Source organism: Mesoplodon bidens (assembly GCF_964165515.1).
Source record: "Mesoplodon bidens genome assembly, chromosome: 4".
Classification (NCBI taxonomy): Eukaryota; Metazoa; Chordata; class Mammalia; order Artiodactyla; family Ziphiidae; genus Mesoplodon; species Mesoplodon bidens.
In genome coordinates, this window is record NC_138160.1 from 144802459 (window position 1) to 144819901 (window position 17443).

General features: G+C 55.8%; 1 protein-coding gene across 5 annotated transcripts in view; it reads right to left on the reverse strand.

The window, feature by feature from the left end:
* Nucleotides 1-1098: 1098 nt before the first annotated feature.
* The window catches only part of PDE4A (phosphodiesterase 4A), a gene marked incomplete at its 5' end in the record, with an annotated part of 47558 nt that continues 31213 nt past the window's right edge, over nt 1099-17443 (reverse strand). For all 5 annotated transcript variants that reach the window (XM_081232135.1, XM_081232134.1, XM_081232138.1 and 2 more), the window contains 14 exons: nt 1099-3725; nt 6025-6207; nt 6667-6789; nt 7020-7174; nt 7302-7401; nt 7963-8127; nt 8224-8322; nt 9387-9610; nt 11121-11214; nt 14670-14782; nt 14963-15012; nt 15811-15881; nt 16003-16039; nt 16959-17150. In XM_081232135.1, the coding sequence (XP_081088261.1) occupies nt 3045-3725; nt 6025-6207; nt 6667-6789; nt 7020-7174; nt 7302-7401; nt 7963-8127; nt 8224-8322; nt 9387-9610; nt 11121-11214; nt 14670-14782; nt 14963-15012; nt 15811-15881; nt 16003-16039; nt 16959-17150 (2287 nt within the window). In that variant the 3' untranslated portion in view covers nt 1099-3044. The remainder of the gene's footprint in view (nt 3726-6024; nt 6208-6666; nt 6790-7019; nt 7175-7301; nt 7402-7962; nt 8128-8223; nt 8323-9386; nt 9611-11120; nt 11215-14669; nt 14783-14962; nt 15013-15810; nt 15882-16002; nt 16040-16958; nt 17151-17443) is intronic.

Below are 17443 nucleotides of genomic sequence, written 5' to 3' on the forward strand. Positions count from 1 at the left end.
TCGTAGCATGTGGGATCTTAGTTCCCCCTACCAGGGATCGAACCCGCATCCCCTGCATTGGAAGGCAGATTCTTAACCACTGGACCACCAGCGAAGTCCCAAGCTGCCATCATTTTGTTTCAGAAGACACATGCTGTGAATATATACTGGTCCCACTGTGCTTAACCACTTAAGGACTGTGTGTGTACAGTGTGTATCTCTGTTTATTACACACCAGAGGCAGCCTGTATTCTAATCTGAAAATCTGCATCACAAACACTTCCTCCATCTTTATCTCTATTCACAAGGGAAGTTTTGCTCATTAGCATAATGAATGGCAGAAAAGTTTTATTGGTGAAATCGGGGCTTGTTAATTAGGCTGATAAAGGTTGGGAAAATGGGCTCCCAGGGGTGGAGTTAACAGTATTCAATTATGTGGATTGGTTAAAATATCTGAGACTCACTAGCTCCCCGATCTTGTATGAACTCGTGGGAAAAACAGAGCTGAAATCCCAAGCTGGTCCTGTGTGAACGTGGAGGATTCAGCTTGCCTGATATACATCGTAAGGTTCACAGGCTTTAGGATAGTCAAGTTTGTTTGTTTGTTTTGGTTTTGTTTTAATGCAGCCTCGAGGGCTGCAACACTATCATGGCCAGAATTCATGGAACTTACAGATGTAAATTCTCTTGCGCTAATAAATCAAGTTTAATGTCTGCAGGGCAGAATTTGATCCAAGAGCTTTTATCATGACCTGGCAACCAGACGTTGGAGGCGGGGGTCAGTCAGGTTTCCAGGAATGACTTTGTGGTACCAGGAGAACCCGAGTTGCGTCAGATATGCTCCACGTGAGAGAAACAAGGCTTACCTGGGTCTGCTGGCCTCCAAAAACTGTGTGGTCTGAACCTCCACTTTACAACCTGCAGCCCCTGTGCCTGGACCTGGCCCAGGCCAGGGGGCTGCCTCCCACCGAACTATCTGCACCCCCTTCAAGTTCTATCTGCTTGGGAAGGGTCAGGGACAGAGCCCGCTCATTTTCCCCACCCCTCCCCAGACAGATAGCGAGAGAGACACACACCTTGAGAAACAGGATGGGAAAGGAAGCCACATCAGCCAGGAAGATCGGTGAAAGCCTCGGTTTAATTGGAGACAAGATCGAAGGATTGAGTATCGATCAGCAGACCAACTGACTGATCATCAAAGTGGACAACACTCAAGCAGCTCAAGGGGGTACTGACTCCCCCCCCGCCGCCCCCCGGGGTCCCTGTCCCCAGTTGCCAATCACTCCTGGCCCTGGGGCCCGGGGAGGTGCAGGCTCTGCGCAGTCCTCCCTCACCCCCTCTGATGACATGACTCGCCGTTCAACAACAGCGCTGAGTCCACACTTCCGGGGTCTATGGTACAGTTTGTATAATACAGCAGGAATGGAGGCTCCCATCGGGAGACCCCCAACCCCTCCTTCCCCTGAGTCAGCAGGGAAGGGCAAGTTTATTTTCCCTTTTTGCCTCTGTAGAATAATTTACAAACCAACCTTACAGTATGTACAAAAAAAAAAAAAAAAGAAAGAAAGAAAGAAAGAAAAGAAACAAAGAAAGAAGGAAAACCAGAAAAAAAAAAAAAAAAGGCCCACTCCGGTGGCCGGCTGGGACTGAAACTACTTTCGCTACAAAAATGAACCCTGTACAGCATCATGGCGGGGGGAGCGGGTGGTACTCCCCACAGGGAAGGACAGACAGATGGAAGGCTGGGGGGAGCTGGGGGCTACAGTACCGTGTGCTCCGAACTGGAGGGGAGAGAAATGAGAGAGAGAGGCCGGTCCTGCCCAGCTGCAGAGCCAGGCTGAGGGGCAGAGCGGAAGGGGAAGAGGGGGTCTTTCTTTCCAAACAGCCCCCCATGGCTTGGAGAAAAATGGCCTTGCATCTGTCTGTCGTATTGCTTGGGGGAAGAGCTGGGGGTAGAGGGGGAGGCTTGGCAAGGTGCGGGCAAAGGAGAGATGACCTTGGTTGCCAGGGTGGGAAGGGCTGCCCAGAAAGGGGACGTGGGTGTACACCGTTATTGCTTCCTCCTAGGGCAAAGAGTCGGGGAGGGGGGGCAGGAGGATGCTGGGGAGGGGGCTGTGCCCACAATGGGGGCTCCAGGCCTGGCCCTACTCCACCCAAGGTGCAAGTGGGAGCCACTGCAACCCCCCCTCCTATGGCCGTGGGAATCATTAAGGCAGAAACAAGAGGAGAAGCAGCTGGAAGGAGGGGTGCGGCTCCAAGCCATCCTCCGCCCCCACAAACGGAGAAAATTCAAACGGAAACCAGACTGGAAGGGGAAAGGGGTGGCCGGTGCAGGGGGTAGGTGGATCACACCCTCCTCAAACCTCAGACCCCAGCTGGGTAGGTGGTGTGAATGTCCCTCCAACACCCTACCCCTGCCTCCTAAAATCCCCCCATCTCCCCCCTGCCCATCCCCCAAGTCAGTATTGCCAGGTTTGTGCAAAATGAGGCTGAAGACTTCTGGGGGGGAGGGCAGAGAGCTCATGGGGCGCCCCCTCCCCGCCCCCAGAGGCCCTGCCCAGAATGGCTATTCCTGGCTGGGTTCTAGAGACCCTCCCAAATTCAGAAGAAAAGTCTGGAGGGAGACCCTACACCAGGTGAAGAGCCCTAAGAGGCCGGAAGACTGAGCCTGGAACCTGGGGCAGGGGGGAAGCGGGGGTGGATCAGAGGAGGGGGTTGGAGCTGGCCGAGAGGAGCTGGGAACAGGAGCATCTACAGTTGCTGTGTTTCATCCTGGGCTTTTTTGTTTTTTTTTTGTTTTTTTTTTCTAAAAATGTAACAATTAAAATTCCAAAAATAAAATCCCTTCCGGGACCTCAGCCCCTTGTCCCCCAGCCCCCACCTCCAAAAAGAGGCCCCATGGGAGGGGGTGGGGGGAAAGGGGAAAAAAAGAAAAGAGAAAAAACCCCACTTTTCTGTTTTCTTTTTTCTCAGGAGGCCCAAGAGTCTTTGAGGCAGTGGAGGAGGTGGGGGGGTGATGGTGGTGGCGGGACGCAGGGAGGCCAACGGGGTGTAGAGGCTGAGGCTCAGGTAGGGCCTCCAGCTGACCCCCACCCTCCAGGAGCTGGGAGTGTGGATGGATCCTCGCCCAATGTTCCTGTGCAGGCGCAGCACGCCCTTTTGGCAGCCTGATCCTCTTTTTGGGCCCCCACCTCGGCCGCCGTGGAGGGGAGGCCCAGAAGGCCCGGGTCCTCCTCTGGAGGGGGCGGGGTCCTCAAGACAGGCAGAGGGAGGCTCTCAGGAGACAGGGCAGGGGGGCTGCTGCAGCCTACAGATGCATCTGGGGGCGTGGACGCGTCCTGACCCTTAGCCACACTATCTGCTGGGTCTGCTTGCTGTGTCAAGTACATTTCCTCTACCTCCACCTCCGTAGACTGGTCCTGGCCATCGACCTCCAACGGTTCCTCAGCTGGGAACACATCCTGGGCGGTGGACAATTCCTGCATTTCAGTTGCACCTGGGGCAATGGACACCTCCTCCTCTTCTTCCTCCTCCAGCGTCAGCTCAAACTGGAACTTATCCGGTGGAGGGGGGTGGCCTGGTCCCCCGGGCTCCTCCTCGGGTGGTGGCGATGGGCTCTGCCGAATGGCGCTGTAGTACCAGTCCCGGTTGTCCTCCAAAGTGTCCAGGATCTCTTGGGCATCTGGGTGAACCAAGTCGGCCCACGTCTCCCAAAGCGGGTGTACAATGTAGTCGATGAAACCCACCTGAGGGAGGGAGAAGGAAGAATAAACCAGGGATCTGCTGGTGCAGATGGCACCGCATGCTGCGGGATCTAATAAAAAAAATTTTTTAAGTTTTATTGAATTTGTTACAATATTGCCTCTGTTCTATGTCTTGGTTCCTTGGCCACGAGGCATGTGGGATCCTAGCTCCCCGACCAGGGATCGAACCCACACCAACCCCCGCATTGGAAGGTGAAGACCCAACCACTGGGCCACCACGGAAGTCCCAAAGATCCCACATGCTGCGTGGTGTGGCAAAAAAAAAAAAAAAAAAGATGTTGATACCCTTGGACCCAGCAATCTTGCTTCTCCAGAGCCACCCTGGAAAAACTCTTGCACAAGTAAGAAAAAAAGAAAAAAAATACGTATGAGATGCAAACAAAAACGGGAAACACCTCCATATATACATCAGTTGGGAATTAGTTTATATTTTTTAAGTTCTTCTTATTTTTTTTGGCCACACCATGCGGCATGTGGGATCTTAGTTCCCTGACATTCCAGGGAGGAATGGTTGGAGCTTCAACAGCATCTGTGACCACAAGAGACATCTCTGAGGAGAGAAGTCCCAAGCTTCGCATGACAGAAGAGAAACACTGAAAGTTCTGGGGTGCCTGCCAACTATGTGGAGCCACAGAGAGCCAAATTTCCTTTCTCCAGACTTTCCTTACATAAGAGAAAACAAACAAACAAACCAATAAAGCTTTATCCTGTTTGAGTCACTGAGAATTCCTAACTAATAAACACTTATATGTCCACCAACAGAGCAATCACTACACGAACCATTATCCATCTGTCTCTGTGGGAATACCATACAGTAGTGAAAAAGGGTAAGCTTAATCTATGTGTAATAATGTGGACAGATCTCCAAGCCAGTTTTGGAAAGAAAAGGCAAGCTGTATAAAACTAGGTATACATTGGGATTCCCTGGCGGTCCAGTGGTTAGGACTCCGCACTTTCACTGCCAAGGGCCCAGGTTCAATCCCTGGTCGGGGAACTAAGATCCTGCAAGCCATGCAGTGCCACCCCCCCAAAAAAAAGGTATATATTGATACAGTTTATATATATATATATATATATATATTTTTTTTTTCGGTATGCGGGCCTCTCACTCTTGTGGCCTCTCCTGTTGCGGAGCACAGGCTCCAGACGCGCAGCCTCAGTGGCCATGGCTCACGGGCCTAGCCGCTCCACGGCATGTGGGATCTTCCCGGACCAGGGCACGAACCCGTGTCCCCTGCATCGGCAGGCAGACTCTCAACCACTGCTCCAACAGGGAAGCCCCAGTTTATATTTTTTTAAAAAGCTAAACCCACAAACTATTGCTATTAAGTTGCTTGTGAACATAAATACATAATAAAACAAGCAAAACTGGTTTTCATCAGGGGTTTGGGGCTATGTGCATGCCCTGGGAACATCTGGAAGTGTTTGGAGACATTTTTGGTTGTTACCGCAGGAAGGGGAGGGTGTTCCTGGCATCTAGTGAGTGAAGGCCAGGGATGCTGCTCAACACCCTACAATGCACAGGATGGTCCCACCACAAAGAATGATCCAGCGCCAAATGCCAACAGTGTTGAGGATGCATAACCCTGGATGGGAAGGGCATACACACCGAACTGGGAAGAGGAGGTCTCACCAGGGAGGAGGCTGGAAGCAGGGAGAGTGAGAAACTCTCATATTCACACTTCAGTGTTGTCTTTTACGAGACTGTGTTTCTGTCCCTCTCGTTAAATTAAAAAGGCACGTGATGAAGACGAGTCATTTAACTTCATTTCAAAATCCACCAAGGGACTTCCCTGGTGGTCCAGTGGTTAAGACTCCACACTTCCACTGCTGGGGGGCACGGGTTCAATCCCTGGTCAGGGAACTAAGATCCCACATGCCACGTGGCGTGGCCAAACAACAACAACAACAACAAACTCCACCAAAACTCAGGCACAAAATGAGTGGCCAGGTTATAGGGAAACCGAGAGGCTGAAAGGACATGAAGTCTGTAACTAAGGACCAGGTAAGTGTTATTACTGATGTTATGGCAGTTGCTACAAATGAGTTACAACTATCTGGGTGCAAATCTACAACTTATGAGTCCAGAGGCTCAGTTCAATTGTTTTGTGGAGGAGAAAGTGTTGCCTATTTCCCATCAGGATAGAGAAGGAAAAAACAGACAAAGACAAACTTGACACTGTGTACAGGCAGGTTAGGACCTCTTGGGCCTTTGGAGTTCCAGGCCGGTGTGGGGTGAGGAGGCCCGCCCTGCTCTCTTCCAGTGGTGCCGAGACTGTACCTGAGACTTCTCCACCGAGGCCGTGTGCTTGTCGCACATGGGGCTGATCTCCATGCCACGCTCACGTTCACGGTCGCCCTGCTGGAAGAACTCGGCCATGATGCGGTCGGTCCACTGGCGGTACAGCTCCAGCGGCTTGGTGGGGTTGCTGAGATCTGCACAGTGCACCATGTTCCGTAGGACCTGCATGGGGTGGGGGACCTTCAGAGGCCGTGTCCCCATCCTAGTCTGAGGCCTCAGGCTTCCTTACTTCCCCTTTGGAAGGAGAGTAGGGGAGAATGGGTAGCGGGGAGATGGAGAAAGGTAGAAGAGGTGAGGGAAGAGGGTCGATGAGTCGGGGAGAGAAGGGGAGATGAGACGAGGTTGATGAGCAAAGGGCAGAGGGAGGGAAGGGAAAAGAGGCGGTGGGGAGACAGGGGTGTGGGGGACACGGAAACGGGTTGATGAGGAAAGGCAAGAGGGAACTGGAGGAGATGGGGGGAATGGGATGGAGAGGTGGGAGTTGGAAAGGGTTAGATGGAAGAGAAAAACAGACAGGAAGATGGGCAACCTGGGAGCTGGAGCAGAGGGAGGGGCAGCAACCCAGACCTAAGGGGGGAGGGGAGGGTCCAATCTCCCTATACGGTGTGGGGAAGGGGGCACCTGGATGCGGTCGGCATAGTTATCCAGCAAGAGGACCCCCGAGCTGGTCACTTTCTTGGTCTCCACCATGGTCTTCAGGTCAGCCAGGAGGGTCATGTGTTTGGACATGTCTGTGGCCAGCACCTGTGGGCAAGAAGTCACAGGGGCCATCGAAGCCTGGCCACCCGCTGTACTGAGCTGGGCAGGGCCTCTGAAGTTTTCACTCCACACAATCAGCCGCCACGACCCACTCCCAAAGGACGCCTCCCCCACTAGGGGCCTTTCTGTCCCAGACTCAGAACTGGCCCTCCCCAATGCCCCCTTGCTCCAAAGGTGACCTTTCCCGCTCTGTCCCCGCCCCTCGCCCCGCCCACCATGTCGATGACCATCTTGCGCAGGCTTTGCCGCTGGCGCTTGCTGAGGTTCTGGAAAATGTCACAGTTGTCTTCCTGCAGCAGCTTGAAGCCCACGGCCAGGTGGTGATTCTCCAGCACCGACTCGTCATTGTACATGAGCGCCAGTTCAGAATCTGTAGCCCAGGCAGGGTTGGGCAGTCAGGGGAGGGGAGGACCCACCTAGGGCGCCCCCTGCTGGGAGGGGCACCGCAGGCCCCGCCTCCAGCCCAGCAGGCCCTGCCCCCGTGGCGGGCCACTCACTGGTGTTGATGAGGAACTGGTTGGAGACCCCAGGGTGGTCCACATCATGGATGGAAGCTGCGAAGAGGGCGGCGAGAATCTCCAGGTCCGTGAATACGGCCTGGGGGCAGAGGGAGATGGGTTAGAAAGATGGGGAGTCAGAGAGACAGGATAAGAGAGAGACGGGGAGTCAAGAAAGATGGGGAGGGCTTCCCTGGTGGCGCAGTAGTTAAGAATCCATCTGCCATTGCAGGGGACACAGGTTCGATCCCTGGTCCGGGAAGATCCCACATGCTGTGGAGCAACTAAACCCTTGCGCCACAACTACTGAGCCTGTGCTCTAGAGCCCACGAGCCACAACTACTGAAGCCCGCACGCCTAGAGCCCATGCCCCACAACAAGAGAAGCCACCGCAGTGAGAAGCCTGCGCACTGCAACGAAGGGTAGCCCCCGCTCGCCGCAACTAGAGAAAGCCCGCACGCAGCAAAGAAGACCCAACGCAGCCAAAAATAAATAAATAAATTTATATATAAAAAAAAGAAAGATGGGGAGTCAGGAGAGAGAGGAATGGGGTCAGAGAGAGATGGATGTCAGAGACTCAGGGTGAGAGAGATAAACGGAAGATTGGAGATGGATAGTGTGGGGGGCAGCTGGGGAGACATGGGGGCCAGGCGATGCTCACATCCAGTGCAGGTGTGGCCAGTAGCACGTGGGTGGACTGCAGCACGTCAGCCGCGTGCAGGCTGTTGTGGTAGGCCACATCGGGGTGGTAGTGGTCCTCCAGGGTCAGCATGTATGTCACCATCGTGTCCACCGGGATGCGGAACTTCTTCAGCAGGTCCCGCTCCTGAGGGCAAGAGTAGGGGGCGGTGACCCCCACACCGGCCCTCTGCTCCCCGCCCTGCCCCCTCCCTTGCATCCAGCCCCACTCAGCCCGCCCTACCTGGAATATCGTGTACATGATGCAGCTGAGGGAACGGCCCCCCGCATAATCCGACACGCAAAAGATGTTCAGGCCCCACTTGTTCAGATTTTCCAATTCCTGGTGGAGATGGAGGCCAGAGGTCAGGAGCCCCCAAAGGCCCAGGGCCCTCCAGACTCTTTTCTAGGAGTTCAGAACCATGGTCTGAATAGTGGCACCATTATCGCTCACCCAGTAGGTGGCATGCTCAGCAGTACAGAATTTACTGCCCAGGTCCTACTGGGCCAGAAAATAACAAAGCAACCCCAGAGTCTACTGAGTGTGTATTATCCACCAAGCACTGCACTAAGTGCTTGATTTCACTTGGCAGGTGACGGAACCAAAACTCAGAGCAGCGACATGACTTACCCGAGACCTTGCATCTCACAAGTGGCAAAGCTAGGATGTGAACCCAGCATGGCTGACCCCAAAGCACAGCTCAGCCTCAGTTAAACTGCTCATGAGCACTGAGAGGAAAGGAACATGGGCTAATTTTCCATGTCTCCCCAGAATTCAGAACAGCACCAGCACATAGTAGGTGCTCAATAAACACTGCATGACTGAATATAGCCCTGGCCAGTACTGGCACGCAGAGGGTTACAATAAATGTCAGCTGAGGGAGCCACTGAGCTTGCATCAAGTCCACTGTACAAATCAACGTGGGAGCCCCTTGGCTTAAGATTTCATGGAAAAGCCAGGAGGCGAATCCACATTTGGTCTGTAGTGGATGCTGTTTGGGTTCTGCCCAGATTCCCTTCACTGGTCAATGCACCCATCACCCAGCTGCTGGGGCTGTTGTTTACAAAGACTCACAGCTGCCCATTGTCAAAAATCTGCTCTTTCCCCACAGGAGCTCTGTGGAGGGGGTGATGCCATCCACCCTGGGGACAGCCCCCAGCCAATGACTGTCACAAGGGTATAAAATGCCAGCACACTTGCCTCAAGGTGGGCTCAACTCAGTGCTGTTGTTCATACTCCAGAGCCCCCTGTGGACACCAGCTGAGACCACTCCCTCTCTCCTGAGAGTCTCATAAAGCAGGTACACCCGAATCCTCATCTCAGGCTGATCCAAAGCCCAGTCCTTCTTTGGGCCCCAGGAGAACCCTGCCCCTCTCCAGCCCAGCCCCCACTGAGGCCCCACCCACTTGGGCCAGGAGTTCCTCTTGATCGGTCTTCACCCCAAAGCGGGGGATGCTGGAATCGTTCAGGCTGCTGCTATGCATCAGCTTCTTCACCCCGGTGATCTGAGACATGGGCTGGAACTGTGGACCAGGGGGTGGAGGCTGCTGGGAAGGTCTCTGCCGTGGCACTTGCTGTTTTTCTCGATCCTTCATTGCGGGTGATGGGATCTCCACTTCATTCTGCTTGTCTGCAGAAGATAGAGGAGAAGCCAGCATGAGAACTCACAGAGGCTCCCTCATCTGGCTCTCAGACACCCCCACCAAGCCCTCAAGCCCTGGGAAGTCTCACCCAGGAGGGCAGACCTATTCTGGGTGTCATGCTGTTGGTTACTTATGGACTGGAAACCAGAGAGGAGGTAGGAACTCTTCTGGGAGGTGGTGGGCTGGAGTGGGGACCCTGGGGCCAGCCCGGAGCTATAGGGTAGCCCCAGTCCAATCACAAAGTTTGGCATGGGGGTGGCATGGGAAGTCAGGAAGCAGCGTGGGGATGCTAGAGAGAGCCACTGCCTGCCTCGGATAGGCAGGGAACCTTCTCCAGCAGGCAGGGAAGACACCCCCATGGTGACCCAGAGGGCGGGTGGAGGTGGACAGCGCTGGGAGGCGGGAGGGAAGGGTGGTCTCTGGCTCCATGGATCCCCACCCCCACCCCCTGGACACCAGGCTTTCTGGGGGCCAGCCCCAGAAGCCCCTTTCCTGAGCTCTTTATGGTTTCCAGAGCCTAGCCAGGGCCACCCATAGTGACCTGGGGACCGCCAGTCAATGACAGGGCCTAAGAGGGCTCATTTGCATGCCGTGCTCTTATTGGCTGGATCTCAGGCACAACACACCCCCATTGGCGGGAGTGTTTGAAACTCTGAAACCTTCTTTCCAGCTTGGTGGGGGGGTACCCTGAATTCGGGGACCTTTGGTGATAAATTCTCAGCTAGGTCTCTTGGGTTCAGGATGAGGTTAGGATGAGTTGGAGATCCCCATGAGCTTGAGGGTTCCAGTGAATTTGGGGTATTCTACTGTCTTCAGGGTTCCACTGAGTTAGGAAATTCTCCTAAGTTTGGGGAATCATTTACAGGTTCTTAAGCAGGAGAATCCTATTAAATTTGGGTATCTAAAGTTTGGGGGGGTCTACTGAATTTGGGGGGTCATACCAAGTTTGGGGATTCTACTGAATTTGGGAGACTTTTCAGCTTGGTGGAAAGGTATAGGGGTCTTTTATGGGCTCTTAAGGGCAGGGTTTCCCTTGAGTTTGAGAACCCTACTGAGTTCGGGCATCTCTCTTGAGTTTGAGGGGTCTTCTGAATTTGGGGGGGCCGAAATCCAAGTTTGGAGATCCTAGTGAATTTTGGGAGACTTTTCAGCCTGGAGGCATTTTAAAGTTTAGGAATTCTATTTGAGTTTGGGAGTTTCTTGGGGTCTTGAGTTTAAGAGTTCCAGTGGGGTTCCCCTGAGTTTGGAGGAGCTTTGCAGCTTGGAGAGATTTTTAAATGTGGGTGTTCTATAGAAGTTGGGGTCCCACTAAATTTGGAGGCATCGCGATATAGTAGCTCTTGAGTGTGGTGACTTTGACCTTTGGGGAGTTGAGTCAGGGTTCCCTGGGCAAATGTGGGCAACAGGACCCAGGGTCTGTGGTGGCCCCCTGCAGTCCAGTTATGCAATGCCTCCCCCCACACACCCACCCACACACAAGTGCCACCCTTCACTCACCTAGGAATGTGGTGGAGATGTACTCAGAGACCTGGTTTCCTGACCTGCTCATCTCTGACAGGTGTGTGAGTTCACGGTTTAGCATCCTCTTGAACTAAGGTGAAGGAGGCAAGAAGGAAGGAATGATGGGGTCATGGCAGGTGTGGGTGGGGGGGGGGTGAGGCCAGGCCCTCTCAAGAAACTTCTGAAGAACCCGTGAGTCCCTCTCACTTCTCTGCTCAGCCAACAGAGACCTCAGCAGGCTGCTAAAGGGGAGGGGTCAGTCCTTCCTCTCCTCCCAGCTCTGGATGGGGGTCCCCAGGCTTGGGGAGTCAGGACTCAGCATACCCCTCCCTGTCTGAGGAAGCTGGGCTCCTCTCACCATACTCCCTCCTTCTCCCCCCAAGGAGGAGCCAGAGGGGGCACCTGTGGAAGGGAGGGGCTCCTACCTAACAGGGAGCCAATGGGGTGTCAGGAGAATCCTGTCACCATGGTGATGGGAGTCTCCTTAGCAACTCCCCCTCCAACCAGCTGCTGAGCTGGGGAAAAGGGGGGCAGCCGGCGGGCCCTTTAACCCCTGCCTTCCCAGAGCTACCCCTGGCCCAGGTCGTCCCAGACAGGAACCCCACTCCTTGGGGTCCCCGCCCCCAGCCCCCAGCCTGGTTTGGAAGGAGGGAATGTAGTCCTGAAGTTCTGGGTGGAGAGGTTTGACCGGGGCAGGGAGAATAGTGAGCTGAGGAAACCCTAGTCCAGTCACCCAGGGGAGGGGGTTCCCATCATAGCCCCCTCTCCCCCAACCTCAGAGTGGTGAACAGATGCACAGATGGACGGAGTATACCCAGAACCAGGCTGGTCCCCCCATAGCACTTCACACAAGCATCTGCTGTGACATTGTACATGAGGAGAAAGGGCATCGGCTCCCCGCCCCCAAGCTCCACCAAAGCACCCCCAAAGCAGGAGCAGACTCTGTCCAGAGAGGCAAGAGGGACACTTGGCAGGAAGGGTGAGCCCGCATGGCCCACATCAGGACGAACGCTCCCTCCTCCCACTGCTGCCAGAGGCCTGGGCACACATAGAGAGTCACACACTCACACACACACACACACACACACACAAGATGGACCCACAAAGTCACACAACCACACACAGAGTCACAGACTCCCATATTACACAGTTCTACACAGCCCCAGACACACAAACCAAGGAGCATACACAATAAGGCAGTCACTGACACTCGGGGTCACATGCCCCAGAAAAATCACGCCGCTTTGGGCTCATAAACATGGCCCCAAACACAACACCACAATCAGAGCCACGTGATTTCAGCCAGGGCCACCCCCTGGTCCCTGACCCAGGCAAACAAGCATATAGTCAGGCAGCCCCCCACCACTGCAGACACACACGTGTGTGCACTGACAGTCATACCCAGAGAAAGACCCACACCCCCAGCCACCCGCCATCCATGCCCAGCCCTGGGCCACACACAGAGACCCAGTCACAAGGCTTCACGTCCAGGCCGCACACGTGCACAGCTGCACATACAAGCCTAGACCGGGGGCTGGAGGGTCTGAGGTGGAAGGACCAGAGCCGGGTCTCCTGCCCATCCTCCACCACAAGTTCCCCTACCTGGTCCCACCAGCCCACCAGCCATGGCTTGGAGCAGGTCTCGCAGAAGAAATCCACCAAGGGCATCTTGGAGTCTTAGCCCTGCTCAGGGCTGCCGCACACAGAGGCTGGGCTTGGGGAGTTCCGGGATTAGCAGCTACTGTGCGGGGGTCGGGGGGGCAGGGTGCTGGGCAGGTGGGCAGTGGAAGGGGGAGCTGCGGAGGGGCCCGGGCCGGCCCAGCAGGGCTGGGGGCTCCCTTCCCCTCCGCGCTCCCGGCAGCAGACCTGGTTACATGGTCCGCCAGCCCCTGGCCCAGATGGGCACTCCCACGGTGGTGGCTGGAGGCGGCCAGGGACCCCTGCCCATGGGGGGGGGCACGGTAAGGGTCCCAGGAGGAGGCTTCGGAGGCTCTGGGCTCCGTGTGTTCGCCTGTGTGTGTGCGTGTGCGTGCTCACTGCAGCACTGGCAGGCTGCACTCGATGTCAGGTGGTGCTGGAGGTGGGGGGGGCGTTAAAGGGGCATTGGAGCCCACGGGCCTCAGGCAGGACCCAGCTGGGGCTGCTGGGGAGAGGCAGGGAGGCACACACACCCTGGAGAGGACGTGCCCCCTCCGTGGACACACCCAGAGACAGACACACACCCACATGCTCCACACACAGACACACCCACACTCAGACACACCTTCCACACCGATACAACCAGACACTTGACACACTCATGCACTTGAATACACTCCAACACCCAAATGCTCTCCGTCCTTTGCTGACCACACACACACACACACACACACACACAGAGTCACACCTCTGTTGTTCAACACATTTATAGGTATATAGTTGACCTCACAGAAATACAAACGCCTTCAGACACACCCCTTCCAAGAACGCAGACTCACACTCAGATGTGGAGACACACACTGAGGGCTAAACACCTAGATACTGGACACACTTACAGACACACTCAACACACCCACAGACACACTTGTAAACAAACACAAATACCCATGTGTCCTTAGACACATATGTGCCCTGACAAATCCATAAGGGGATACTCACACTCATACCCACAGATACACACGCACACAACCCATCGCAGAAATACACCCACAGACCTACATTCAGAGACACAGTCACATTCTCGGATGCTCAACACACCCTCAGGGACACAAGCGCCCTCAGACTCACATGTTTCCAGACAAACCTCCACCCATGGGTGTATGCACCCCCCAACACAGACATCTCTACCTGCACATTCATTTCCTGAGAGGCATCCTCCCACAAGGGCTGCTACCATGCTGCACAACCCCAGGAAGTGTCATTCACATTGCCTGCTTTCTGAATGGTGTCCCCTGGAGTTGTGCAGTGCACAGTCTGCACAGCTGTACATGGAAGCCTTGCACCCTCTCCCACAGCCCTGCAAGCGCGCACACATACGCACACGCACACACACACAGAGTTACAAACACATGGAGATATACACTCAGATTCACATCTGGACCAACTCACACCTCTAGACATACACACCCCTCTGCCACAGCCCCCCACACTTACAGCCCCGCGCAATCAGCTGTGCACACCCATACACACTCCATAGATACACACGTGCATGCCACTCCTGCCGGATCCTATTGGAACACACCTTCCCACGCTGCAAATGTGTAGCCAACAAATCAACAGCCACATAGACCCATAGCCACAGATACACATTCATAAACCATACAAACATACAACCCACCCCCCAGGAGAGATGGTCGCCTACGGACACACACACTCACAAACACGCACACACATACACACCAGGGCCCCCCAGCCCTGGGAGAAGTCAGAATCTATAGATGCTACCAAGTCCGCCCAGGGATTGGCCCCACCCCATAGGCTCCAGCCACAGGCTGACCACGCCCACCAGCCACACCCCACAGTTAACCCCACCCCAGCAGGCGGCCCCACCCCACAGGCCTTGCACACCTTGTGGGATGCCATCTCGCTGACAGAGCGGTAGGTCTGCATGGTCTCCAGCTGCTCCAGACACCAGTCGAGTTCCTCCAGCGTCTCCCGGGCCAACTGCTGACACGTCTCTTCTGGAGAAAGGGCAGCCGGGGCAGTGACTGAGGAGGTCCACATGCAGACCCCCAGAGGTGATGGGGGCCCACCAGGTGAGTAGGGTGCAGGGAGAGGGGGGTGAGGCAGGCTCCCCGGGTGAGGGACCCCCCCACTGGGGCAGCAAGAGGGGTCTTTCCCATCCCCCGGGGCTTAGTTACCTGATAGCGTGGCCTTGCAGACGGGGGTTGGGCCACCCAGCGGGGACCGCCTGAAAAGAAATGGGGCTCCAACAACAGCCTGGTCTTCCCCCATCTCTGCTTCCCCCTGTCCATGAAGAGTGCTGATTTTCCTTTTTCTGAGCCCTCTCTGTGTCCCAGGCATGCTGCCATGTACTCTGCCCACAGCCTCTCACATAGCCCCACAAGAACCCATTTTACAGATGAGGAAACTGATGCTCCAGGAGGTGAACTGGCTTCCTCAAGACTACACGGCTGGTAGGGTCAGGTCCTGTGTCTCCAGTCCCTGCTTTCCTGACCACCCCTCCCCCCAGCTCCTTGAACTTGAGGATGGCTCTGCCCCCGACTCCCAGAGGGACCAGCAGCTCTCAGCCACACCCCTGCCCCCAAATAATAAGAACTACTTTATTTAGTGAGCACTTACTATGTGCTGGGCAATATTCAAGCACTTTCTATATATCACCTTCTGAACTCCTCATAGCAGCTCTCTAATGGAGACACTATTAAATTCCCATATTATGGAGGGGAAACAGAGGCACCAGAGGATGCTATTTGCCCAGCAAGTTGGCATCAGGGCCAGGAGTGGCCCAGAGGCTGGGGTGGCTGGCCACCTAAGAACTCTGTCCAGACCCCTCTGTCTTTACTTATAAAAGTTTCTGCGTCATAGGCATTCAAATCACAATGATTTACTGGCTCAGAGGGAGCTGTCACTTGAAAAGAGGCTCAGAGAGGTCAAGTGCCTGCCTGAGGTCACACAGCAGCACAGAGAGTTGAACCCAGGTGTGCTGAGCCTCATGATCATGGGGCATTGGGGCCCAGCCTCCACTTACTTGTTGCTGGGAATGGGCACATTGGTCAGGAGGGAGAAGTTGCTGCGAACGCTCCGGAGACTGGCCAGCACCTGAGTTGGGGAGCCACAGTGAGGAAAGTGGTCCACCCAGAGGGGCAGCGGGGGCTGGGCCCCTGTCCCCAAGTGTGGGGTAAGGTTAGAGCCCCTCCCTCCTTAGGGGAGGGGGTCTTACCTGGGCGAACGGTGTCACGATGAGGTCCTCTGCATGCCTACAAGGACAGGGCCAGGTCAGGGGTCCTCACAGTGGGACCCCCAAGGGCCCGGGGTGGAGAGGGGCTGGGGTGCAGGGAAGCAAGTCTCTGGGGGGGGTCACTCTGGGGGGAGCTGGGCCTGGGGAGGCTTGTGGGCAAGAAGGGGGCTCTGTGGGTTGGTGGGGTGAGGACACTTACACCTCACAAGGGTGGCCACGCTGTGGGGGGCTGGGCAGGGAGAAGGGCTCAGGGGTGTGGGTGGGGTGGGGGGTGGGTGGGCGGAGAGACAAAAGGAGGGCGATGAACACACCATAGGGGCTGGGCTTGGGGAGACCAGTGGCGGAGAGGGGGCGGAGGGCCGGAAGGAGCTGTGGGGAGGTGAGATGGATGCCTCCATGGGTAGGGGCAGGGCTGGAGGACTGGGTGAGAGGGAAGGGGGCTGAAGAGATTAGGAGTGCTCACACCTCCACAGGTGGTCATGATAAGGGGGACTGGCTTTGGGAAGCCTGGAGTGGGGGAGGAAGAGGGGGTCAGCCAAGATGGACACACTGGAAGGAAGTGGTGGCCAGGAGGGGCTCCCTTCTTTTGGAGAGACGGGATGAGGTGGGCCAGGTCCCCAAAAACCAAGGGGTAGGAGTGGGCTTGGGCAGGTTGGGTAGGCGGGGACTATATGGACTTGAGTCCGGGCTGGGCCTGAGGGAGGGGTTCAGCGTGCCTGGGCAGGGGGCAGAGATAGGGTGGGCGCTCATACGCCACCGGGTGGACATGCTACAGAGGGGCTGAGCCCTCGACAGGGGATACGGGTGCTGTTTACTTTTCACTAGGGGTGTGCAGGTGGACGGGGACTTGGGCAGTGTCCCCCTCCTTTCTGGGAAGGGCAGCTTGTGCCGGGGCCAGGCCTGGAAGAGCTGGCGGGTAGGGACCGGGGGTTGCTCACGCCTCGCTGGTGACCGACGAGTTCCGGGACATGGTCTTGGGTGACATGTCATAGTCGCTGTCTGAGCGGTAAAGAAAGGATTCTCGGCGCTGGCTGGTGGCCGCCCCAGCGTGTAGCACGAGTCCCGGGCTCGCCTGCGAGTCCAGGGGGCTGCGGCCTGGCGATGGCGTTGGCCCATTCTCCGCCTCCAAGCTGCAAGGGGCGGGCAGGAAGAGGGGTCAGGGGGTGCTGAGATGGCATTGGGGGGGTGGGTCAAGAGGAATAAGGGGACCAAGGAAATTCCTGGCAGGGAGACAGGTACCCCAAAAGAGATGGGAGACAGGAAATGACAGAGATCAGTGACTGAGCGCCTTTGTGGGCCAGGTCCTGTTGCAGGAGCTGGAGACACAGCAGGGACCAAGACAGACCATGAGCTGCCCTCACAGAGATGACACGGGGAGGGCTAGACTATCAAAAGGTTAACCTAGCAGCAACGCACACCCCAA